This window comes from Semicossyphus pulcher, unplaced genomic scaffold (genome assembly GCF_022749685.1).
Source record: "Semicossyphus pulcher isolate SPU_LCO1_2020_fin unplaced genomic scaffold, fSemPul1.0.p SCAF_19, whole genome shotgun sequence".
Classification (NCBI taxonomy): domain Eukaryota; kingdom Metazoa; phylum Chordata; class Actinopteri; order Labriformes; family Labridae; genus Semicossyphus; species Semicossyphus pulcher.
The window spans coordinates 21,560,191-21,586,035 of record NW_027211692.1 but is presented as its reverse complement, the minus strand read 5'-3'; the positions used below and the strand labels follow the sequence as shown (position 1 = coordinate 21,586,035).

The 25,845-nt window shown below is 38.6% G+C and overlaps 4 protein-coding genes across 4 annotated transcripts; 2 read left to right on the top strand and 2 right to left on the bottom strand.

Moving 5' to 3' along the window:
• Positions 1–219: 219 nt before the first annotated feature.
• Positions 220–3,968, bottom strand: cfap45 (cilia and flagella associated protein 45). The gene is made up of 12 exons (XM_069669050.1): positions 3,939–3,968; positions 3,317–3,427; positions 2,972–3,078; positions 2,605–2,749; positions 2,323–2,493; positions 2,001–2,179; positions 1,687–1,816; positions 1,413–1,559; positions 1,107–1,220; positions 750–943; positions 408–632; positions 220–286 (listed from the first exon to the last, which is right to left on the bottom strand). The coding sequence occupies exons 1-12, from the start codon at positions 3,966–3,968 to the stop codon at positions 220–222; spliced, it is 1,620 nt and encodes a 539-aa protein (XP_069525151.1).
• Positions 3,969–6,948: 2,980 nt separating this feature from the next.
• slc37a4a (solute carrier family 37 member 4a) lies at positions 6,949–15,513 on the top strand. The gene is made up of 8 exons (XM_069668926.1): positions 6,949–7,096; positions 7,265–7,497; positions 13,376–13,619; positions 14,040–14,198; positions 14,293–14,378; positions 14,694–14,807; positions 14,922–15,060; positions 15,347–15,513. The coding sequence occupies exons 1-8, from the start codon at positions 6,949–6,951 to the stop codon at positions 15,511–15,513; spliced, it is 1,290 nt and encodes a 429-aa protein (XP_069525027.1).
• Positions 15,514–15,751: 238 nt separating this feature from the next.
• trappc4 (trafficking protein particle complex subunit 4) lies at positions 15,752–18,568 on the bottom strand. Its single transcript, XM_069668656.1, has 5 exons — positions 18,391–18,568; positions 17,862–18,036; positions 17,341–17,444; positions 16,088–16,214; positions 15,752–15,918 (listed from the first exon to the last, which is right to left on the bottom strand). The coding sequence occupies exons 1-5, from the start codon at positions 18,563–18,565 to the stop codon at positions 15,840–15,842; spliced, it is 660 nt and encodes a 219-aa protein (XP_069524757.1). The 5' UTR covers positions 18,566–18,568; the 3' UTR covers positions 15,752–15,839.
• Positions 18,569–18,809: 241 nt separating this feature from the next.
• On the top strand, positions 18,810–22,270 carry rps25 (ribosomal protein S25). The gene is made up of 5 exons (XM_069668542.1): positions 18,810–18,875; positions 19,425–19,514; positions 19,626–19,809; positions 22,013–22,111; positions 22,203–22,270. Exons 1-4 carry the CDS (start codon positions 18,873–18,875, stop codon positions 22,105–22,107), a joined length of 372 nt encoding a protein of 123 aa, XP_069524643.1. The 5' UTR covers positions 18,810–18,872; the 3' UTR covers positions 22,108–22,111; positions 22,203–22,270.
• The last annotated feature ends 3,575 nt before the right edge of the window (positions 22,271–25,845 follow it).

The following is a 25,845-nucleotide window of genomic DNA, read 5'->3' as shown; positions in this document are numbered from 1 at the left end:
CTCAAAGAGGCATCCTAAACACTGTAAACGTCTAAAACAAGTAATTATCAACGAATACAAGATTATAGATTAACAGCCTTCGAAGTGCAATAGAAATCTTTATTGGTTGTTCATGTATGTGTTCAAGTTACATTAGTAATTTTAAAGTGTTTTTCCTCCTGTAATGAGACCCTGTAAAATGTGTTTGCTTCACATCATTTGAATACACTTATGAGTGAGTCAGAGTACGCAGGCCCGGGCTTTCCTTTCCACTTCACTGCAGTATTTTTCAGAGAGTCCTGTAGCCCTGCAGATTCACAAATACATGTCAGGTTTATTCAGTTAACACACTCACACTCATAATTGTGTTTGTTTGTTGTTTTAAATATCAGCCACAAAGAAGGTCTATTAACCTTGTCCGTACTTACTTGAGCTCCTTCAGCTTTTTGTCTTTTATCTCATCAAGGCGCAGACGTCTCTGCCGAGCTTCCTCAATCAAGCACTCAGCCTCCTTAAAGATCTCTTTGCGTTTAGTTATGGCTGAGAACTTGCGTTCCTTTACCTGATGTCGAATAGCCTCTGCATGATGCTGCGCCTTCTGACGCTGCTTCTCCTCCTCCTCACTTTGTTTGATGAGGGCTTCCTGTTGCACCCTTTGTGGAGAAAGTAGGTAAAACTGATAATATAGCTGTGTTAAATACTATTAAGAAATGGAAACAAATATCAAAAGTCCTATACAGGGTACATTTTTACTACTTCAAGTTTCTTACTTCAGCACCCGCTCAACCTCTGCTTTCTCCCGTCCAGCCTCAATCGACAGGAAGTGCTCTTTGCATTGAACCTGGTCCAAGCGTGCAACCCTGAGCATTTCTTCCTCTTGCACTTTCTTGGCAGCTAGGTATTTCTCTTTTCTTCTCCATTCTCTGTCTGTAACCTCTTGGTTCCTCCGAGCGCGGATTTCATCCTTCCAAATGCACACACGCAAAAGTTCAACATTTTAATGCTTTAATTTCAGTGAATCTGTGTAAGGAAAATAAATGTTAAGAAAGTGTCTTAATGTGTCATTGGGTTGAAGTCAGCAGGTACCACTTCTATGGCGGTGGTCGGCTGGTGGTTTTATTCCTGACCTGCTCTGCCTTGTAGTCTTTTGCTTTTTCTTGCTGGGCCCTCAGCCTGCCAATCTCTAACTCCTTCTCTTTTTTGATGCGTCTGTGCTCTGCTTCATATTCTGCCTCCCGCTCCTGCATAGGTAAAGAAAGGCCAATATATGGGGAAAAAAAGACAAACTTAGAAGAAAAAGCTATATCTTAATGACTTAATATCTTAATGTAATTTTATTCTTAACAGAACGTTATTGGTATGAATTGTTCTTGTACTGCTGATCCTAAGGTGATAAGTGATTATCTCTTGAGATGATATGCTTTTCATCTAACCAGTTTGTTTTGTATGTATTCCATATCCCTCATGTCAGCCAGCTTCTCCTCTTCTCTCCTCTGCTCCTTGGCCCGCATGGTCTCAGCATTGATGCACATGATCTCCGCCTGCAGGCACTGTTGTTCTTTCCTCTTCTTCTCCAGGGCCTGGAAGAAGACAACCAGTCAGACACGAAATTGACTCAAATTGAAGGGTTAATGCATACAAATCTGAGCATGTATGTGACGGATGTATTGTTTAACTAATGTTAGTTGTTCTCTGCATTGGCTGCACCTTGAGGTCTTCCAGGTACATTTTCCCCTGGTTCTCTCGGATCTGTCGTTTCTCCTGCTCTTTAATTTCCTCCAGCAATTGCTTGTCCTCAAAACGTTGCAGTATTTGGTTGTAAATTTGCTGCATCCCACTGGAATATAACACAGGCAAAACACACACAATAACTACACAAGAAGCCATTTGCCTTTACTGGTCACCATTTGCCTGATAAAAGGAAAAGGGATTCATTTAAAACATTTTTTTTTCAGTTTCATTCATGTCTCTATCAGTCCATGAACGACTTTGACTCCATTTTCCAGTTAGACTCCCTTCACCTCATTCTCTGATGTTTGCGCAGCTCATCAATCTGCCCCTGGGTCTCCAAGGCCTTGCGGCGCTCCATCTCCATCATGTCATCTAAACGCTTCTCCTCCTCTGACAACTCCGCCTGAACCTGTTTCTTCTCCTCTATCTGGGCATCACGTGTGGCTTGACACTGAGCTCCCAGAATCAGCTGAGGGGATCACACACACACACACACACACACACACACACACACACACACACACACACAAGTATTGATATTTATTCAACATATCTGTAGGTCTGCCAATAATTCAATGCACATTTTTACACATGTCCACAGCTGCTTCCTACCATGTTGAGCTTTTTGATCTCATCCTCTTGCTCGATCCTTAAAGCATTGGCCCGCTCTACCAAGCGCTGTGCACGGTCCCGGGAGTCTTGCTCCAGCTCAGTCAGTCCCTTGTTTTTCCTGCGTGACAAGTCTGCCTTAAAGATTTCATGCTTCCTGTCCCCTACAGCTTTCTTGGTGAGGGGTTAAACAAAAGAGGGGGGGGGGAAGAAGGGCTTATTGTCTTGTTAAAATCTGAAAGTTTAAGGACACTTTTAATTTGTAATTTTTAGTTTTTCTCCTACAATTTCCTCTTCTTTCTTCCTCTGACAAGCCTCAATCAGGGCCTCCCTCTCCTCCTTCATGACAACCCAGGACATTGAGGCAATCCGCTCATAGTCAGCTGATGGTAGGATAATGGACTCCCCTGTAGGATCCTTCAACGGAATCCTAGCAAGATGACAGGTGGCGGGTTTTCAGTACTGCATAATCATATATATATTGCAGTTCTTTATACATTATTTGCTAAACACTGCACACACGTTTCAAATTTGATTTATATGATTTAGAAATTATATTCAGTTACTTAAAATGTCATCTATTAAGTTTGTGTATTGTGCTTTTAATACACAAAGTAAAACTGACTGAGATTATAAGCGAGAGTTAGCTCACCTGAGATAGCGAATGAGGTCTTTGGTTATGATTTGAACAGTCTCCTCGTCTTGGTATTTCTGGCACTGATTCTTGGCCTTGGAGGCTGAGTTTCCATGTATGTCCCGCTGTGAAGTTACCTGTTATAGTTATTTATCTAAAAACCCCTCTCAATATTTAAAATGTATACACCCTTAAAATAAAATTTCACTAATGTTAAAAACTAGATATAATATACCACTATCAGAATACACCCATAAACGTGATGGTATAATCACAGGAACATAAGTGAAGCCATTTTAAAAACAAGCTTGCAGCTATTTTATTGTCTAGGTTCGGCTAACATCATGTATCACACCTACTTACCGGTGTTCGGTGCCCAAAGAGGGTTTGATCTACCTGAGAGGTGGGAGCTTGCGTGCGGTACCGGGGGGTATGAGAGCTGCTCCTTGAAGACTTGAAGCTGGATCCCAGTCTCTACAATTATTAACACATTGTGTGAATACATCGTCTTAGTAAATCACATTAATGAACTGCCTTTGAAAAGTACGATTAAGCAGCTACTGTATATAGTGTGTGTGTGTGTGTGTGTGTGTGTGTGTGTCTTACCATGGTCCTCGGTTATTGTTGTCGAAGACAACGAAAATGAATAGGGTGATTTATAAAAAAGTTTGTCAGACGCTAACGAATCTGGTTCGTTTTTAAATTATTTCAAAGACCAATCGCTCGAGATCTTAATCTTAAACTGAACACTCGCATGATCCATGCAAATTTGGAAATGTTTGTTGTTTGTTGCCATGGAAGCATCTGTGTTCTTCTGTTACCTAGCATTGAAAAACTAAATACCGGTAGGCGGAAAACGGAAATACATTCACACTATATGGGTTGTACGTGCAAAATGGGAAGAAAACGACCAGATCAATAAATTGAATTGATAACGATGGTATCCCAGATAACAGTTTCGGCTTATAATGCTAAATTAGCCTACCCAGTTTATTTGATTCAAACTAACAATCATGGTAGATAGCACGCTCTTAGACGACAAGTTAGGGTCAAATTAAAAAATCTGAGATTACGAGAATAAAGTCGTAATTTTAGACTATGGTTAGCCTGTATGTTATATTGAAGCGGAATGACTAAAATCACCAGTCATTTTCAAATAAAAGATTGTAACAGTCGGACCCTTTTCAGAGTCGGATTCCTGGTACTTGTGACAATGTGGTGCTGATGTGCCAACATTAAGTATTTCGTATTTGTGAAACTTATACTAAATATAAAGCTGCGCAATGTGTATGCAATACTGTGTGTTATATGGTAACAGTCTTGGGCCAAACCTAGGCCAAATCCCAATCTCCACACTCACGGACTGAGTTTTGGGCTGCCCCACTGTAAGTCCGCATATCTGCAGACTTCCCTTTGCTAATTACCCAGAGTTCATAGCCAAGTTGGTGACGCATACAAACGTGATTGTACACCCCACTAAATGTAAACAAATATTTGTTTAAATTGGATTGATTGAATTTGATTGAATAATGTTTGAACAAAAAAAACAAAACATTTAAACAAAGCAAGCATAGATGGTGACAGGAACCGCAAATCCGCTTATCTGTAAATGAACTACTACTACTGGGTGTGTTCAATAAATGTAGCTCCAGCTAAAATTGTAATAAGCCTCCTGTACAATCATTTACAAGTATAACGTCGCAATATGCTCCATGTTCCTCATTTTAGCGCTGGCGGCTGGCTCCTCTTCTGAAATTCCCCTGCATTATAACATATAGGCTAACAATAGTCTAAATTACGTCTTTATTCTCATAAAATTACGACTTTATTCTTGAAATATAACGACTTTATTCTCATAACATTACTACTTTATTCTTGTATTATTACAACTTTATTCTTGTAATATTACCTCTTTATACAGATTTTAGTTTTTCTGTAATGTGGCCCTAATAATCCATAGTATTCTTATAATCAACCCAGTGCGCAAGACGACCAAGGCCACCGTTGAAAAGACATTTGAAATTGGTTGTATATGTGAAAAGTGCATCGTAGTGACCAACAAAAACATTATTGCAATTAGGAAGTGTGTTGGATTCGATCTAGTGAGATCTTGCATCTAAGTGAGGCACTCATCACCATCAACCACTGAGATATCTTAACATTTATTTTAGTCTTTTCATGATAAAACTTTATTGAAAATCCCATGTTACAGAAACATTTTGAAATTCAATGACTACATATTCTGACATGGTATTTTAGAGTTCTTAGTTAGTAAAGTTAGTAAAGAACTTTTGGTTTGTGTTGATTTTGGCGCTCACTGTGGACAAAGCCGTACCTCTTATCTCTTTGTTGATTTTGTCCTGTACATGCTTAAGTGGTGTTTTTTGACAAAAAATGTATCCTGCTTTCTTTTAACAGTCATATGTATCACTCACTTTACATTTCTGCCCTGGAAAATGTAAACAAAGGCAACGTGCTGTTAATTGCTTTGTCTGACATCTACCCCCCCGCCAGCAGCTTCAGACATGAAAAGAATGATATAGAAAAATGTATTCTTGTCACTGATGGTCTGGTTTGGTTTTTTAGGTCATATAGAGTAATCAGATTTAATTTTTTAATTTGTCTGTTTCATAACCAACGAAAAACTCCTCACGGGAGCTTTAACAAGGCACATCTGCATAGTTAATTGCTGTGATAGCCACCTTGTGTAACTGCCATGATTGTGGTGGAAAGTCAGTGTCTGCTACTGCCTGCTGACTGTGACAGCAGCATAGTAAGTTAGTTAAGTTGTTATACAGCTGCCTCCAGTTACTGATGAAGGTACCAATCAGGCGATCTAGATTATTTAGATTTTACATATTAGACATCAGTTACAAGAACAGCCCGATTACTGATTACTAAGTGCTGTGTAATATAACGTTATTCTAATAGCTAGTTAACATCGGCATATAATCAACACAGACTAGTTGTATTGGGAAATACTGGACGTTTTGTATAGATATTCATTTAGCACGTAAGCACTATTTTTCCGCTAATGTAACTAGTCTGTAATGATTACAGCAGTAGAGGAACGTTATATACAAGATCATTTCATTAATCGCCTGGCGATGAACAACAATATGTCATCTACACATCACTCAAAGAGGGCCAAAATTACTGTAATAATAATTGGTCAATAATAATAATATAATTATAATATTCTTTATCTACTTGTAAAGAATATCATAGTCCTATCCTCATTTTTCTAACCCTAACCCTTTCCTCCAAAGTTAAAGTTTGTCACGACTGTTAGAGCAACTGCAAACTCCGTAGTAAAGTCCATGAGGGTTCAGTGCTTAGGCTAGGGTGGAGATTGGTATTGAGCCTTTAAAGGCTTAGACGTAGTCAGCCCCTCGGTATTATTAATTTAACCTGCCAGTGCTTCAACACAGCTTATGAAAACAATGCTCTTCATACTGTATAATGTCTCTTTTGCAATTCTGTACACAATTTCTTTCTCTGTCTAATATTTACTTTGCTGTTCAGGATCAACAAAGTCTTCACACAACCCACACTTTAAAAGGTGACTCTCCCTTGTCTGCAGGGAATATTGGACTCTCCAGTAAATCATTAACAGCATTAATCAGAGGACTCATTCCACGACAGCCTCAGATGGACAAACAGCAACAGATAAAAATAACAGCAAGGTCATTGTTTGAGGAGAGGGATCCTAATTGGTGCCTGAAGAAAACAAAAGATCCTATACAGCATTGGTTTAAAAACGGAATTCTTTTACCATCCCCTCTGGCTGACCTGCAGCACATGGTAACAACCTAGATTAAAACAGGGAAGTTGACCATTAACCTACCCTACTGGTTGGTAACTCCTCGTGTAAGCAGTTGCTTCTGTACTGTCGATCCTGAAGCAAAGTTCACTGGCACAGGCAGAAGAGGTCTGTCAAACAGCCGGAATTATTTCACTTTTTAATTTTTCTTAATACGATTCTACCTGCAGCCATGGCTACAGCAAGTTATGGATACTACAGAGGCACTATATTTCTTGCCATGTTTGTAGGCTACACCCTGTACTACTTTAACAGAAAGACTTTCTCCTTTGTGATGCCCTCTCTGATGCAAGAAATTGAATTGGATAAGGATGATCTGGGTATGACACACTCTATTTTCTTGACTTTCCTTAACTATCATTCATATATTATAGTGTGCTCTACAGAGAAAACTGCTGTATGCCAGAACTATTTAGGACCAGGAAATCTTGCTACACATTTTAAGTGCTCTGATAAAACACACGTTCTCCTGCCCTCCCTTTGTGTAGGCATGATCTCCAGCAGTCAGTCTTTGTCCTACGCTATAAGTAAGTTCATCAGTGGCGTGCTCTCAGACCAAATCAGCGCCCGTTGGCTCTTTTCAATTGGCCTGTGCATGGTGGGAGGCATCAACGTGGTCTTCTCCTGGTCCTCCACTGTCACTGCCTTTTCTGCCCTGTGGTTTCTCAACGGTCTGGGCCAGGGCCTCGGGTGGCCTCCCTGCAGCAGGGTGCTGCGCAAGGTACCTGAGCCTCATGGCAGTATATTAGTTTTGCAATATAATGACATCAGATGCAAGATCATATTTCTCTCCTTTGTTATAAACAGCAAATCACTATATTGCAACTTATCATTAACCATGAACATATCGACACCCTCTTAAAATAATGGCCTAAGTCATTTTTTCAGGAAGTCAAGTTTTTCATAAAACACAAAAAACTGAACCAAATATTGAATATATGATATTAAATAATAATTTCACTCAAAAAGTTTATGACAATAGATGACTCTTGACATACTAATTACAATGTCTGTCAATTATGTAACATAAGAGGAATAAATGACTCTGGCAAATTTTTGAACATGCCTTTGTGACTTAAGCAATTTTAAACCTTAAACTCTGTCAACAATAAGCATAACTAACAAAGTAACTTAACATAATGCTGAGGAGGCATGTGCATCTCCTCACTTCTCCCTCCAGCTCTTCTTTGCTGGGTTCTTGAGTGATGCATATTAATGTGGCAAATTGTCAAAGAAGTTATGACACTCGACGGGCATGACGTGTTTCATTGACTGGAGGTCCTGGAACTTTCTCTCCTTGATTGGCAGAGCACATGGAAACATTTGTATCCATGCTATCGGCTATCGGCAATGATTTGGGAACGAGGGACGTTATTAATGACGTAGCGATCTAAACAATCGATCGTTACTAAATGACATCACCTTTTATAAGCTTTATAAACCGCGACAATCGATGTATTTGCAGTAGGGACGTACGGAGTTAGATAGAAAATATCTCCTCAATTCAGTATAATATTGTGCGGGACAACTGTGGTTGATTGGTTCAAGGACATTTATGACATGGTAAATATCATACATAACCACACCCAATTCAACCACAGTGTTAGGGAAGTTAACAAAGAAAGAATGGCAATAACTCGAGTTTGGATTAAAACTAATTTCTGTAATTTTTAGACGCTTACATCTAATGTACATCTATGTACATAAGACCATAGATTACATAGTTAGAAGGATTTTTGTGGATTTGGGTTTACAGGGGCTTTAAGCTACATCAGGGATTCCCAAAGTGGTGTGCATGCACCCCTAGGGGTGCACAAGCTGCCTCTAGACATTGCACAACAGGCGTACTATAATAATAGGTCAAATGATGTTATGATTACTAATATTATGTTTAAGAGAGATTTTCATTGAATAAAAACACAAAAGCAAATAGGGTCCTTTGTAATAATTACAGTTATAGTTATACAGAAAATTTCTACCAGTTAGATTACAATACGGTATATTCAAATCTCTCTTAATTAGATCATGTAACGTGGAAAAAATGAAACAAAAACTGTAGATGAAATATTGTTTGAAAAGACAGAAAAGAGTTAACTTAAAGCCTATCACTTGTAACAGCCACAGATTCTGGAGCCTTTCCACTCTTTGCTAAATGCTAGCTTCATGGACTTAGCTATTTTGCTGACTAAAATGCTGACTAAAAAGACTGAATAAATAGACTAAATAACTGTAAATGTCATCACTTACCAATAGGGGACGAGCCCTGAAATAACTTCAGTGGCTAGGTAAATTTTCGTTCTTCTTGAAGCAGCCACCATCTTTAAAAGCTTGTAAAATTGCCTTAGTCACAATGTCTTTTGACTTAGGCAAAATAAAACGACCTAAGTCACACTCTTGACATAGGCCATTATACTACAGCGGTAGAATCGCATGATCTGTTCAACTGAGGATGTAAGCGATTTTACCAGAGGTGGCCAGCATCATGAGGAGATGATTTAGGCAAAAAAAATCATTTTGACATAGGCCATTGTTTTAGGAAGGTGACGATATGCTATAGGCATGGTTTGGCTAAAGGTAGAAACACAATCTCGCTTATTGAAAATTTAGATTTGCTTGTGTAGCCAATTCATCTAGAAAAGACTAAAACACAGAAGTTGTCTTAATATTGATATTTTTATGTAAATGCAGTAGGCGGGGCTGCTACTCCGCTGCTCGTCCACTTTCCTCCGCAGCACGCATATCCAGGGGAACTTTCCGGTCTTGGTTTTAAAGGTTGGCCTAAACAGAAAATGATCTTATTTACATTAGAAACGGGATATTAATTAACACACAGAAGAACACAGAACAAGAAAAATAAGCAGGAACCGCAATAAAGAGCCTGTGAGCAACTTTATCGATTTAAGCTGGTGTCATTGACCTCTTACAGTGTCCCATACATTTAACAAAAAAAAGACTGCTGAATGCTGAAAGTATGTCTGCTTTATTGACATATCCACAAACTCCAAAGGTATTGAAAACCACAATAAAAAGAAAATGTTACCATGATTGAGCAATTAAATGTTTACCTAGCTTGTTAGTTCCCAGCTGACAGTAAATCAACAATATAACATAATATCAGAAATGCATTCTAAATCTCTCCAATGTTTTGATACATTTTACATTTTATAACAGCCAAATATTTGGTAATTTTATTGTAAAAATGTTGTTGCTATTAACTTTAGAAGGAGCGTTGCACAAAATTCTGGACCCTGTTCATAGGCATTGGCCCTGCTAGCATCCCTGGCTATTCATAAAGGCTATTATTATCTTTGTGGGCCCTCCACACAAGACGGTCCTATGTATCACCTTCATATTCAAGTTTTTGATAAGGAATTGGATTGTAAGTATAAAGTCAATAGTTAAGTTATTTCTTCCTCAAACTGACAACACATGTGCACCAAGAAGAAAACGTTCTTCAAATAGAGACAACTAAATACCACAATACAACCACATACAGACAACACAACCAAATAGGGGTGTACTAACTTTGAAGGCTTTTGATTTTGGGGACAATTTCATAAGGTCATAGAGACTCTTTACAAGAAAATTAACAGCTGTGTTTCATTCAGCACCATGGTTTGATGTGCAGAAAACAATATGATTGTGTGGTCATTAAAGCAGCAGAAATGCTGGCTATTATGATAAAGAACTGTGAAAATTTGACAAACAAAGTACATAAACTTAATGATTGGTTACAAAGAGATTTTTGGTCGAACTTACCAAAATGGAAAGAATATCTAGACACATCTGTTTTATCTATTGTTACATAAATGAGTATTATGAGGTGTGAAGTCTTTTAAAAAATCAACTTTAATTTTACATGGAGGATTTAAACTCATGATATCCAAAAAGCTGTCACTGTCAAAGACCTATCGAAAGGTGGGTTAAAGGCAATAGATTTTGAATGTATGAATGGAACTTTAAAACTTATCTGGCTGAAACAACGTTTTAAATCCCCTGGTGGGGTGCTGGTTTGGCTCAGTTGGTAGAGCAGGGGTCCGTTTCACAAAGAAGGTTCAACAAACTCTGAGTCTAACCCTGAACTCTGAGTCGATCTACTCTGAGATAGGAAACTCTGAGTTTTCGGTTCCAGAACAGCTGATCAGAGTTAGTTCAATCAACTCTGAGTAGGTTCACCCGGAGTTAAGTGCGTGCACGCTGACTGTAAAAAGTCAGCATTAATGGAGCCCAGACACCACGATTCACCATGGCAACGGTACACAAAAAGAGGTCCTCCTACGTCACACCAATGGAGCTCGAAATCCTCATGCGGACGTTCAGAAAAATAAAGTAACATGGCTGCAGCTGCAAAAGAGAGAGAAGCGGCGTGGGAAGAAACTGCTGCTCGAGTTAATGCGCAAGTTTGAACTGGTCTATTTATTTAATACTTAATCACGACCGGAAGCTAAAATTTATATTCATTTAGGAGCAATGCAGCGGTAGAAAAAAACATACATGGAAGCACTTCAATCATATTCTAAATATTAAACTAACGAAATATCATTCAGTGGCTGTTTTATTGTGCATTAGCTTTATCCCTAACATGATGCTGACTTCACATACATTATAATTCATGTTGATTAAACTGAATGTGTTAGTTTTAAAAAAAAGAAATCCAATAACTTACGGTGTCTTATTTGAGTGCTCTTGGCAGTGGCGGTGGAAAATCTAAAAATGATGACTTTGACACAGATTTGTCTTTTGATTTTTTTTTATCATAAATATAAAAGACTTTTGCAACGCGGTCAGAGCACCACAGAGACGCAACGTTTCTTCTTTTAATTCAGTAACCGCTTAAACACACGCGTGCGACGGGCTGAATGAATGAGGAAGTCGAATTGATAGAATATAAGAGAATATAAGAATATAAGAGAATATAAAACCGAATTGGTTTTATATTCTAGAATATAAAACCGAATTGGTTTTATATTCTAGAGGGAGGAGACAGAGCGAAACTCTGAGTTTCCTGAAGAAAACCTGCTCGCGACCAGGTTAGGTTCATAGAGTCTGTTACTACGGTAACTGACCGAGAGCTTAAATTACCTCCCTTTGTCAAACGGAAAACTCAGAGTTTCCCTCATTTCAGGGTTAACAGACTCAGAGTTTTCAATAAACCTGCTTTGTGAAACAGACCCCAGGTGCCCCATGTACAGGGGCAACAGAAATACCTAACAATGCTTTATATCGTAAATATGATTTTGATTGCAACCTCAAAGAATTCACAGCTCTTGTCAGTGTTATACCTAAATTCTATATCCGATGTGGAAGTCTGAATCCCCTCGTTTGTACACAACGCTTTTATTTTGAAGTGTTTCCCGGGCTGTTGTTGTTGTTATTTTTTGTACTTTATTTTTCCTATCTTTTCCAGGAAGTTATTGGATGGATAAAGTCACTCACAGGCTCCTTATAGCTGTTCCTGCTTAATTTTCTTTGAAATAAAAACATAGTCATAAGTCTCCCGCAGGCCATAAGTATATATGTTAATAAAAAATAAATAAATAACATCATGTTACAGACGTAACATGGGTGCGATATGTCCTTCTCTCCCCCAGCTCGCTCTCCGTCTCTTTGCCTCGGCTCATACGGTTGCATCCTTATTATCGTACTTCCCTCCATGTTTTTTTTTTAACTGAATTAATCAAACAGGAATTTACCAACAAGACAGTGACAAAACCTATGACAAAATCAAAGTACTTCTAATTTTGACTTTACAAAATCTACTGTTACTAAGGTTTACTGTTTGATTAATACCGATACTTAATATTGTTTATATATTATATAAATTCTTTATAATATATGTAATAATTAAAAAAAAATTAGGCCATAATAAAAATGATTTACAGAATTTTTTTTTTATTTTCTTTTTTGATCTCCTGCTGATAACACAGCTATTTACTTAGGAAATTAATCATTTTACACAAAATATTGATTTGGAAAATAATTTATTCATTAAAAAATAGTCTGTTACACTCACAGTGAGAGCTGCGTTCGTAGCAAGGGTTAAATCTGTAGCCTTCTCAAAATGAACTAACCTAGCTGTTGTTACTCACATTAAATTGAAACATTTCCTCTGATGGTGAAGTAAGACATGGTGAACGGGACTGCAGGAATCAGCGGTGCACCTGATTAAGGTTTTCTGTCTCGTCACTGTTAGAATCTGTTGACATTTTCTTTTCTATTCCCAGACTTTAAACACCGCTGTATCCTGTACTGTGTTCTGTTTAATGTTTACTTCATGTACCGTCTTCAGTTTTGTAGATCTCTCTGTCGTAGCTTACACTTTTTGTTTCTTTTAACCTTTATTGCTTTCTCTCCACTGTTTTCGTTTTTTCTTTTCTTTTCCCCCTCTGTAAACAGACCAACTTCAAGTTTACTGGACTTCTTTCAGAAGATTTATATGATTATAGCAACGACGGTCTGCTATCGAGAAATAGCAGACCTCGGAATGCCGTAATTAACCAATCAGAAGTATTATCACAGGCGTGTAATAAAACAAGACAATAACCATCCCTGTACTATATCATGATGTTATGTCATTGTTTCCTCTTCTCTGTTGTCAGTGGTTTGAGCCGTCTCAGTTTGGAACATATTGGGCAGTTCTCTCCTGCAGCATGAATCTGGCTGGCAGCTTGGGCCCCATTACTGCCACAGTGCTGGCCCAGAGTTACAGTTGGAGGATGATACTGTCAGTATCTGGAATGATTTGTGTGGCGTTCTCCTTTCTCTGTCTGCTGATCATCAAGAATGAGCCCAAGGAGGTAGGGCTGCCCAACATAAAGGCAGAAACCATGAAGAGCAAAGGAGGTGAGTCTTACTTTTACTATATGTTTTCAGTTTAAATATAAATCAAGGACATGTTTTAGCTGCTACTTTTCTCTGACAGTGTCTGAATTAGGAACATATTTGTTTACACATAGGATAGTTAATATTAAACTGTGCAATGTCTAGCAAGTGTGTGTGTGTGTGTGTGTGTGTGTGTGTGTGTGTGTGTGTGTGTGTGTGTGTGCGTGTGTGTTTTCAAACAGCCTGTGCCTCATGTGTAACTAGAGGTCAGTGATTCAGAGGACGCTGTACCCAGTGTTACACAAGCAAAGTGTGTAACACTTCACCTTGGTTATGTTATACCCACTGTGTTGTGTAAATGATCATGTTCAGATACATGCAAAATAGGGCAAAACACTTGATTGTCAAATAAATTGGGTCTGCTGCCTGCTTCCTGTTCAGCGTCTTTCAGTGATCAAAGCACCCTGTCAGAGTTCCTGCTGTCACCCTACCTCTGGCTGCTATCTGTCTCCTACTTGATTGTGTTTGGGGTAAAGACCGCCTGCACTGACTGGGGCCAGCTGTTCCTCATTCAAGACAAGGGCCAGTCTGCACTTATTGGTACAGAAGAGGGGCACAGACGACACCTCAATTCTTTGATGAGAGAGTTCATTAGCTAGTTATTCTTAGTGAATCATTACATTCTTCTTCATAGGTAGCTCATACATAAGTGCCCTGGAGATTGGAGGCTTGTTGGGCAATCTTGCTGCAGGATACTTCTCTGATAAGGCTGTGGCCAAAGTGAGTTGCATAGAGAACACACCTGAATGATTTAAATACTTCAAGTCAATTTGTTTGCACATTACAAGGTATTATGCAGTATTTGGTAAAAAATCTTTTTTACAAAAAAAGTTTTGCTCATTCTGCAATCTTTGCCAGAACTCTCCTGTAAAAGATATTGTGTATCTCAATAGCAATAATCCTGGTACAATAAATGTTAAATAATTTCAAAAATTACAACATGACATGAATGTAATCTTGCAACATATAAATATATAGACCATTAGAATTCTGCCTATAGCCAACAAAATCATCTTTCTTTATATATTTCCACAGCAAGGCACAAAGGTCTACGGCAATCCTCGCCATTTCATTCTGATCTGCATGATGGCTGGAACATTCGTGTCCATGTACCTATTCAGAGTCACAATAACTCCAGACAGCTCAACGGTATTTCCTCTCACACCGACATCCCATTGGACCAAAATCAATTGCTGAGATATTCTTAAACAGAGCACACTGCATGTCAGACTTTGTAATTCTCATGGATGTTTGTACATAAAGGTATGGATACTCAGCCTGGGTGCTGCCTTTGGTTTCTTCTCCTATGGGCCAATAGCATTGTTTGGAATTATAGCCATTGAGAGCGCCCCGACAAACTACTGTGGGACATCCCATGCCATTGTTGCCTTGATGGCCAACAGTAAGTTCATATTTTTTCTTTTAGAATCAGCACCTTGTGCATCAACTACACATACTGTCCATGCTTGCTGTTACGAAGTACTAAATGCCTTTATAGAAATAATTCAATACCATACCTAAAGCTTCCTTATTAGAGATACTTTTTACTTTATATATTATAAGATTCTATGCCCTACAGCCCTACCGAAGACTACATTGTTGGAGTAGATTGGGACTTAAATAACGGCTTACTTTGTTTTATATTATTTTATCTTTAGAATAACCCTATCCATTCATTATCTCCTCAGTTGGGGGCTTCCTATCTGGGCTGCCATTCAACACCATTGCTAAGCACCATGGCTGGCAAATGGCCTTCTGGGTAGCAGAGATCATATGTGGTGCTGCCACTATTGGATTATTCTTGCTACGCAACATCCGAACACAGATGGGTCACGTTTCAAAGAAGGCAGAATAAACTATTACTACACCTCACCCTCTGTCTGCAGAGGAACACTGGATACTTTGAGCAATCATTGTGTTGTCATATTTTTCTTTTTTTAAATTTTTTATAACAAAGTATTTTCTTTGTCAGTCTTACAGGATATAAATCTAAATGGAAGCTCTGTGAAGTTGAGCTCTCATATCAACAAAACAATGTATTTACAGTGTGTGAATTCCCAATGTTGGAAAAAGAAACAAAGAAAAGTCATTAATTTTTGCTGCATTAACTTTAATCCCAGTCATTAGATGTCACTATGGTTGAATATAAATATAATAAAAAAATATCTAGTCTTCTCTGGTTCAAGATCCAGCTCCAAAGTTGCCAGTTTTCTCTGCGATCTCCAGTGCACTCTTCAGATTCTGATCAAAGAGTTCACACCTGAAAATCAAAAAATTAAAAATTAAAATGGAATAAGAGGACATGAGCAATTGCATGTGTGGTTATTAAAATGTAATTTTATGTGTGGCATGTAAAATAACTTAAAATTACTAAGGTTAAGCCACATAAGAACTACACAGAATGAAGGCAAAGCCATCCTTTGTATTACCTGATGGGCATTTCCAGAGAATAGAATGGGTTCTTGAGGGCAAAATCTGAATAGATCTCGTAAATCTTTCTCAAAAGCGCATCAATGCCAGATTGTCGAGGGTCCGCCAGCACAATGAACTTTATCCCTGAAATAACAAGAATGGAAGAAGCAGTGAAAAAGACACCTGTTCAAAAATAGATATGTCAGACATTCAATGAGTAACTGAGGTATTTTTAGGGGTTGTTCTATAGGAATGTTACAGAATGAGTTACTGAATTTTCAATGGGTCACTTGGACTGAGTATTACTCATAACTTCACTGCAAAATAGTCATGTGCACTTTAAACAATTAACCAAATTTTAACCAGTTAACACTGCCAGTTAAACGGTTAAATAAAAATGTTTCTTTTTTAATATACATATATATATTTTTGGAAGCACATGTTTTGTTGTCGAGCCTGAGAGGAGAGCAAATTGAAACGAGCAGTTTAACAGTTGAAAACAATTTAAAAGACAAAGCTTTGATGCAAAACTCTGCTCCTGGGACATCCCAGTACCGTCTAAGTGCGTATTCTCCACTGCGGGTCTCGCAGTCAACAGACTGTACACCAGACTAACCCCACCGCATGTCCACATGTTGCTATTTCCTCACCAAAACCAGTAGAAAAACTGTGTCCTACATAACAAGGACTGGTGTAGGCCTGGACTTTTTATTTTAAGTTTTCATAGCCTGTTGTTAACGTATTGACTGTTTTAAAGCAGAAACGAAACTTAACATTTACGCACAGCCACGTAACTCATTCATTATTTAAAACCCCAGACACACACTCGTTCCGATCGGACAGGATTTTATGTTTATTAAAGTTCTGTGTGCTGCTGACCATCAAAGAAAGGTAGGCTGTAAATATTTATTTACCAATTGCTGCTGCTGGATCACATGGCTGTACTCTCCAGTGCGTAATGGAGACTGGACAGTGTATTAATGTCTGAGGGCACGATTGTTTGTGCCACAGGTAGTTATGTCTGTGTGTGTGTGTGTGTGTGTGTGTGTGTGTGTGTGTGTTTCTGCGAGCAGGGAGGGCACGAATCAGAATGAGTGCGCATGATGGAGAGCTTGCTGTCAGTCTCCGGCTGTTGTGTTACATTTTAATCTTGTCGGTTAACCGTTGCGAGTGTCAGTTAAAAAAAAAAAATCAAAATGCACATGCCTACTACAAAATCATTGCGTCCAGTCTTTGTTTACTTATAGTAGCAGTCAGTCACACCACTGACCTGTGAGAGTCTGGAAGCAGTGGAGTTTGAAGACATCTGTTTCTAGCATCTCAATCCCTGAACTGCCAACTTCAGGAGACAGCTGTGAACCAATAGCAAACAACCTGGAGAGACACACAAAGAACAGATTTCACTAATACTGATTGATGCTAGACACTTGTAAATTATTTCAAATCAGCCAAACATGACTGATCCACACAAGGCTAATGCTTCACAATAAATGTTCGGCTTTTGCTATAGGAGAAAGTAGTTTTAAACATGGAGCTAAGCACATGTGAGGGGATTTGTTGAATCCATGCAAAAGCATGTAATTAACCCAAATGAAACGTTTTTCCTGGTCTACCATGTAGACTCACAGAGCACAGCAAACGGACAATAAAGAGAACCCCTTGAAACAACAAGTACTGCATATAGTTCAATAGCAGTGCAACAGAGTTAATGCTTTACAGAACTGAGGCTTGAACCTGGCTCAACTGCCCAGATGGTGAAAATGTAAAACATTGATTTTGAACATTGCTTACGAGTGGAACATAGATGCCAGCATCAGTTTCTCATTGGAGCTGAGGCGTGCTCGTCCAAAACGAATGGACACTGGATAATTAGAGGGATCCTTTAAGTATTCAAGGATGTCCTTTCCTTCTGCTGTGTTTCTGCCAATCACATCAACGCCATTGATGGACAGCACTGCATGACCTACTGAAGAAAGACAACAACGCAAAGTCAAATCCAAACTCAAAGACAATTCAGGCTTTGGAAAGTCATGCCGCTTAATGGTCAATACAAAGCACCGTGAGGAATATCCGCCGACTTTGGATCAAAGGCCACTATTAGTGCAAAATGAATTACCATGCACACTGACAGACTGCAGAGTAGGACGGGTTAAGCTAGTCCAGAGGATTTGTACTAATAAGTGCATAATAAAGCGTAGATGATGGCTCCATTTATCACTACATTTTGTTTCGCCTGATTTGCTTACGTTGTGATCAACGTTATAAATTCTGAGCTAAGTTATCTACCAAAATAAGCTAACGATATGCTTTCAAACGTTACCTCTGATTCCGTCTCGCTGTCCAAATGAAACGATGACCTTTTCATCGTGTTGCTTAAGCACTAAATCTAAAGGATAGCTAAATGTTTTCTCAGCCTCGGCTCTCGGGATATAATTGTCATATTGGTAGATTAAACCTCCAGCCTTGTTCACAACGTACACACTGAAAATCGCCATCTTTGCAACATCCTACTCAGCTGACTAGAGTGTCACGTGACCCGAGTGCGTCAAAAGACAAGACAAGGCTAACTGAGCACATACAAAAGACTTTTGAAAGTTTTTAACCTTAGCTCCATAACCTACAGGTACAACCGCTGTGCAGCAATTTGGTGGGTCAATAACAGTTGTGGAAATCATTTAAACGTCAAAACATGTAAAAACTAAATTTCCCATGAACCTCTATTCCACTTCCGCATATACAGGTTGTCTAAGGCGCTCTTGCACGGGTGAACTTCCTTTTGCTCCGACATCTTGACGAGGAAACATGGTGAGCACAGTTATTACACGTTTTGTCAAAACAAATTAGATAAATACCGTATGCGTGTAACTCATATCGGCTTCTAACTATTCTGTTTATCTGACGATAGATATGGGCTTTAAAATATTAAGAGGAAGAAGAAAAGAGTTGTTAAATTTTATTTTAGCGACTGGATAGTAAGCAAGCTAGCAAGCTAGCAATGTCTACCATGCTGTTATGCTACGTTGTTCCTACAGTAAATAAGCCCAACAAAGTTCTACATAAATTCTACATAATGATATTTACGTAATGATTGAGCGGTACCTGCTCGTTGTTAAGAAGGGAATAACGATCCCTGATGATTTAGACGAATAACCCTCTCTGCAAGGGAAGACAAGGCCATCCCATGCTGGCCAGTCGATTTTAGCTTAGGCTATGCTAGCTATGACCGTTAGCCGGGATTTTTTCTCTAACTACCTTCCTGTAGAAACATCCTTACATTTGAGAACAAAAGTCATTTGAGTACAATAGGTTCATGTGTACCCTCAGTCTGGGTGGTTACTTGTTCTCTGTTTTCAGCCTCCCAAACAAGACAAGAAGAAGGACACTGGCAAGTCCAAGAAGGACAAGGACCCAGTAAACAAGTCTGGTGGAAAAGCCAAAAAGAAGGTATGCAGTGGTTAATCTGCCAGAATCGACACTTGTATAAGTGGTTGTAAGTAATGTTTTAATTGGTACATTGTAGACAGATTCTCATCACATTTTTGTGATTCTGAGCAGAAGTGGTCTAAGGGAAAAGTGAGAGATAAGCTCAACAACCTGGTGCTCTTCGACAAGGCGACCTATGACAAGTTGTACAAAGAAGTTCCCAACTACAAACTCATCACCCCTGCTGTTGTGTCTGAGAGGCTGAAAATCCGTGGCTCCCTGGCCAGGAACGCTCTCCAGGAACTGCTTGCAAAAGGTGAATGTCTGCTCATAACCATAAATGCTGCAGACCTTATGCACACTTTCATTTAAATCAGATGTTTTATTTTAGATCAGGGCCTGAATTTCAGCGTGGGTATTGCATATTTCTATCGATTCCTGCAAATTTAGCCCCTATATTGGGGAAAGTCCTGCATGCATTTTTGTGCATTTTTAAATAATCAGCCAAGAGGCTCACCATCAGACACACCTCGCTCTCGTAATCTACGAGGCCACCTGCCCACTCTACTGCTCCTGCAGCATCTCTCTCCACCACACACTGACAGGTTTTAAAGGATATGAATGTGAAGGCATGTAAACATGGACCACTGGCTTCAACATAACTCGCCATCTATCTGTGTAAATGACAGTGCCGATTTTGTTTATGTTAAGAGTTAAACTTGAGCATCCTCAAATCGGCATCTGTAACGTAACTAAGTGGAAACAGTATTCCAAAGAAAAGTTAGAGCATAGCCTGCTAGAATGTAACCATGATTTGGTGAAATGAGCTGCTCCATTTGTAAAATGTATGGAGCTACGCCATTCACTAGTCGATGTTACAAAATGTCAACTTTAAGATGCCACTCGGATGGATTTTCTCATACAGCAGCATTAAAAAGAAAATGTGAGGTCGATTTAGCAAAATTGTTGTTGTTGTTTGAATAGAGCATGGAGTAAACAGAAGAGGGTGCCACAAAAATAAAGACTGAGGACAATGATGCATGTCAGACATAACCTCTAAGAGGAGAAGCAAAAAGACAATTAATTAATACAAAAGTAAAGTAAAAAATCTGGTGGAAAGTCAGTAAACACTGATGAAATGTGAATGTGTTCAGCACACAAAACTGGATTAAAACTTAATTATTTTCAGAGCTTGAATTAAAAACTAAGGAGATCATGAGACAGTAAATTTCATTCTTGGGTTTTAACACAAAAAGGTAGCAGGACCTTAAGTTACATTTGCAAGTGGACCCCCCCCCCCCCTATTTGAAAAATGAATTTTAGGCACTGACTATACATTAGGAGTAGTCTTTAATAGGCTGTATTAGTACTTGACTCAAAGCCAAGTGTTAAAGATGTTTGTTTGCTTTGCACCCTATCAAACAGTTTCCGGTTTTCATTATGCTCAGTTTTGATTAAATACAATTTGGGTTGAGGGCTGACATTAGATTTTTCAGTATACATATTGCACCAAAAGAAACTTATTTCTTAAAAGGTTCACACAAGCTCAAATTTTATTTGCATAGCACCAAATCATAATCAGTCACTTAACAAGAAAAGCAGATCTAGACCATATTGTTTTAAGAGGGACCCAACATGAATCCACCATGAGCAGAACTGCAAATAGTTTCTGAGAAGTATTAACAGAATTTTTTTGAAGTGAAAATTTTAATTTCACAGACAAACTGAACTTTTGCATGTCTAAAATGAGTGCTTTATTATATTGCAAAAATGCATTAGATGTAAGGCATTTAGAAGATGTAACTAACAGTTCAGCTGAATGTTTTCCCAAACCCCTCCACCAGAATGCATGCATTCTGAATTGAATGCAGAGCAAGTTGATTCTCCCTTTACAAAACGGCACCAATAACTTATTTGCTATGTAACATTTTGATGTAACGTTAAGCTCACCCCAGTTATGTGCCCTACAGTCAAAAGCGCTGCTCGTTGATGATTCTAACACTTGCACAGCACATACCCCTTTTGTGTTTGAGTTGCACTAGGTGTCTCTTAAAGGATGGTTTTATGTTTCCACTACGTCACTTGTCATGTTCCAAATATTTCAAGTGTAAATTGCTGGATAAAAGCAAGGGGCACTACAGTAAATGCTTTTTCAAAAAAACAATTCAGAAAGTACTTCCAACTAAATATTTGCGAACTGTTAAGATATCTAATATTGAAGTTGTTTGAATTTCAGTCCATCATCACCGCTACCTGTAACATAAGTTCGGCAGCGCTGACTTTTTCTTATCTTAATTTTCATTGCTAAATCTATTGAACAATGTGTTGAATTGAACAGTTTCATCTGTGAACTTACTCATTAAGCAAGTCTTGCCTGTCTTGCATTGACATTTTCAATTACTCACAACCACAGGTCAGTTGAGTTGCAGTGCTGGTTATCTTTAATAAGTAAACAAATGAAATGGTCAATTTGTTGATGAGAATATGCTGATGGAAAATAATATTTTGATATCTTTAAGGTATGATCAAACTGGTGTCCAAACACAGAGCCCAGCTGATTTATACACGAAACACCAAGGGTGGTGATGAGGAGGCAGCTGCAGAGAAAGCATAATCAGGTACAGCAGCATATATTGTACAAATCCATGCACATCTTTTTTGACTTTTTTTTTAAGCTGCATTCACTGACCATCCACTTTTGTCTTACAGATTCTCCTGTTTGCTTCCTTTTAATGAGCTGTCTGTAATGAAAGTTGAATAAAAACTATGAAGACTAAGCTTGTTTGGTGGCTTTAATGTTAATCACATAATAACTAGTTTATCGGCTATTTTGGTTATTAATGTAATCCGGTATATTAGGACTGGGCAATATGTATATATATTTTTTTTTCTTAATCGTGATGTCACAACCAGCTGCTGAACTGCTTTACTGCAACTTCTCGGTCATTTTGACAATGCTTTACATTCTAATCCTTGCACGTGGGAGCGCGCAATAGAGGGAGCCGCTGTTTATTAACATGGACATTAACGTGCTGAAAAGGACTCGGGCTCAGTCCAAATAAAAATGGAAACTCTACTTTTATAAGTCAAGTATTTAATTTACACAGGATTGTCCAAAAATGGGCTTTACTGTGGTTATTTCATATGGACTAATTTGTTAAATTACCAGAAAACATGATATATCGTGCACATCGTTATCAAGTTTTAAAAAAATCCTATGTGGTATAGGATTTTGGCCATATTAACCTGCCCTAAGGTATATTGTTCTTAGTGAATGTATCCTTAACATAAAAAGCCCAATTCTGGACATGTAATAAAAATATTAACAGTTGTAATGGTTAAGTAAAACATCAGGCTTGAGGCTTTGTAGGCTTAGTGTTATAAGAAGACATTTTTAAAAGCGCGCACCAAGCGAATGGAACATTTTATTTTTTTGCACCCACAGTTTTTATGCAACGGGACTGTACTACGAGCAGAATTTGTGGTTAGTGAGGCAATGTCCTGGTTTACCCTGGGTTCTTTGAAAAAGATTTGATTTACTTATTGTCAGGGTATACTTTGAAATGGTAACTTACTCAGCACATCTAACTTCCTGAAAGAAAATGTTTGAGATCAACAGGCATAAAAAAAATCTCATTTACAGTAAGGTATCAAAGCATTGCCTGCTGAACAATCAATTTTCTTGATTTCGCAGTATGGATTGTGAGAGGAGAGATGGACAGATTGTCCAGAGACCGGCAAACCCTTTGGCTTTCCTTTCCTGTAAGGGTTTTCATTAAGATAATTTATTTGGTGTGAAGGGTGTGGGTTTAGCTCAGCGTTTACATCGTGCGTCCCATGTGCCCATGTGCAGAGGCCATGGTCCGCGATGCGACAGCTCCCGGTCCTTTGCCGCGTGTTATGCCCTGTCTCTTCCCCTGTTTCTAACACTATCCACTGTCCTTTCTCTCTCTCTCAATAAAGGCAAAAAAGGCCAAAAATTATATATTTAAGATATTTGCCTTGCTTCACTGACTTGATCCTACAGCAGAAACTGAAGCACTAAAGCCTTGTGCCCCTTGTAAAGATTTGTCTGAGCAAAGCTTCTCGGGGAGGAAAACTGGTCAAATTTATTTTTAACTGATTATCTGCGACCTCGTGCCTACGACTGAATCGCCGCCCTAGTGATATTCAGTACAACATCACTCCCTCTCATGTATTATTGCTTAAATATATACACACAACCTAATGAGACTGAAACACGGAAGAGGGGGGAGGAGCTACGGCCAATCGAGATCGAGGGCTATGGTGGCCTTGGAAGGGCAATGTTCTTTTTGCTACAAATAGAAATAATTATACTTCAAAGTTAGCTTTGTTGATGTAACTTGAATAACTGAGCAACAATAAAACCACTTGATCAGTCTGAATCAGGGCATCTCCCTTCGCAGTCATCTTCCTCGCTCTCTTCAGCTGGTCCTGTTGCAGGTAGATGCATAGGGTGAGCAGGTTGTTTGTGGCGGACAGGTCGACAGTGACCAGCCACCATCTCCTAGCCATGTCCAAGTGGCGAGGGGTGGCGCTTACGGGAAGGATGGCGCACTAGACTTACTTACAAAATGTGATTCAGTTTCAATTTTTTGTATAACTAGTTAGGAATGTTAAGATAAAAAACGCACAAATCTGGGATTCATCAATTTGTTCCTACCTAAATTTCTTCGTACTCTGCGAACAAAGTTAGAACTCCCTCAGACCATGCGTACGCACAAATGATGAAAGAAATGTCCTAGGAAATGTTAACATACACCCTTTTAACTAAATGCATACTATATTAAAACTTTATTTACTGAAAAAAAGGCTTTAATAGGCAACAATAATTGAATTTACTAATGTATGGACCAAGCGTAAATGCTGTGTCATCCTCATAATTTATTGTCATATAAATAAAATCTTCAATTATAGCAGTTTAATTAGTTTATTAAGTTTACAATAGAGTAGAGCATATGAAAATGTTCATATTGAAATGTAACACTTTTGGCCTTTATTAAATTGTTTATTGGCCTTGCTGGAAGATATTGCTGCCCGTGCACTCTCCGGAACAGTATGCCTTTTCTGGCCTCCACCTCCACAATTGTTTCAATTTCTGCTGATGTGAAATTTTTCTTTTTACCTTTTGAGGCCATCTTTCACGTTCTTTCAGCTTCTCCATAACACCGCTCTCTTCATGCGGCACCAAACAGATGTCCATATATAGAGAAATTGAGGCGTGGCAGTATGCTGATTGCAGATCGCGGACACGCGCCTGTCAATTTAGAATGGTTCTGATTTACTAACATACGCACGGTGGTGAGAACAAAATTGCCCGGTACGCACGTGTCATGAATCTAACGGTGATTTTGCGCAAGTACTTATTTTTTGCGGAGAGTAAGAACATTTCTGCGCAGATATTAGTGAATGAGGCCCAGTAACCACGACAACAGCCCCCGGAATAACCTGCCCCATTTGTTTAAACCTAGGTGTATTATCATTTAAAGTAAATATTATGTGATCATCAAAAGATCAAATATAGTTTAAAAAGTATAATATACTTCAGAAGGTGTCTTTAATGGACAGTTTTTAATGAAAAATAAGTATTCCAGTTCAAAAATACAGTAATCACTCAACTGGGTGACTGCCATCTTGGATTTATGGGTTAAAATGGTGTCATAACGTCAAACTGATATCAGAATTGGAATCCTCTTAGTCACCTGTGACGACCCCACCTTGTGGTTGCTTGTTGGCTGTTGTTTGCTATCTGTGTTTCAGATGCCAGTGGGTGTGGTGGTGTCATCACAATTGGGAAAACCTGGGCCTGTTGTTCCCAATCCTACATAATTTAAAAACAACACGCAGTGAAAGCCAAAAGGAAGTTGAACAAAAACAAGCAGTCTGCTGCACCAGCACCACTCTCTGTCCATCAAGCAGGAGAGTTTTTCAGGCAAATCATATCCAGGAACAGGTAGCACTGTTATTAGATATTATTACCCCTGCAAAGGAAATGGTGGAGGTGCCACGTCTGTCTGTTTACCTTAATTTCCTAAACATTATCATCACAATTACATTTTAAATTAGGATAAGTGTTATTAATGGCCAGTATGTCGCATGTGATTTGCATTTCAGTCTAATGATCTTTAAATAAAATAAACACATACCCATTAAAGAAGCGATCAGTGTCTGTATCAATATAATTGTAACAAAAAATATCAGTATCATAGCGAATTAGAAAAGTTTGTTGCCCAATAACAATTGAAACTACAACTAAAGTTCTGTTCCACTGCAGTAGGCTACATTCAAATCAACTCCAGACCAAAAACCTTCAGGGCTAGACTAAAGCCCT

What these genes read in the sequence shown, in the direction of transcription:
- cfap45 (XM_069669050.1), bottom strand. Translation starts at nt 3,968, where the DNA reads ATGATTGTTAGTTTGAATCAAATAAACTGG. An exon ending in AGATCAAAAAGCTCAACATG is followed by an intron (nt 2,180 to 2,322) that starts GTAGGAAGCAGC and finishes TGATCCCCTCAG; the next exon opens with CTGATTCTGGGAGCTCAGTG. An exon ending in AATACATACAAAACAAACTG is followed by an intron (nt 1,221 to 1,412) that starts GTTAGATGAAAA and finishes TTACCTATGCAG; the next exon opens with GAGCGGGAGGCAGAATATGA.
- slc37a4a (XM_069668926.1), top strand. Translation starts at nt 6,949, where the DNA reads ATGGCTACAGCAAGTTATGGATACTACAGAGGCACTATATTTCTTGCC. An exon ending in GCAGCAGGGTGCTGCGCAAG is followed by an intron (nt 7,498 to 13,375) that starts GTACCTGAGCCT and finishes CTCTGTTGTCAG; the next exon opens with TGGTTTGAGCCGTCTCAGTT. An exon ending in TAACTCCAGACAGCTCAACG is followed by an intron (nt 14,808 to 14,921) that starts GTATTTCCTCTC and finishes TTGTACATAAAG; the next exon opens with GTATGGATACTCAGCCTGGG.
- trappc4 (XM_069668656.1), bottom strand. Translation starts at nt 18,565, where the DNA reads ATGGCGATTTTCAGTGTGTACGTTGTGAACAAGGCTGGAGGTTTAATC. An exon ending in ACAGCGAGACGGAATCAGAG is followed by an intron (nt 18,037 to 18,390) that starts GTAACGTTTGAA and finishes GTCTTTCTTCAG; the next exon opens with TAGGTCATGCAGTGCTGTCC. An exon ending in CTGGCATCTATGTTCCACTC is followed by an intron (nt 17,445 to 17,861) that starts GTAAGCAATGTT and finishes GTGTCTCTCCAG; the next exon opens with GTTGTTTGCTATTGGTTCAC.
- rps25 (XM_069668542.1), top strand. An exon ending in GTGGAAAAGCCAAAAAGAAG is followed by an intron (nt 19,515 to 19,625) that starts GTATGCAGTGGT and finishes GATTCTGAGCAG; the next exon opens with AAGTGGTCTAAGGGAAAAGT. An exon ending in CCAGGAACTGCTTGCAAAAG is followed by an intron (nt 19,810 to 22,012) that starts GTGAATGTCTGC and finishes GATATCTTTAAG; the next exon opens with GTATGATCAAACTGGTGTCC.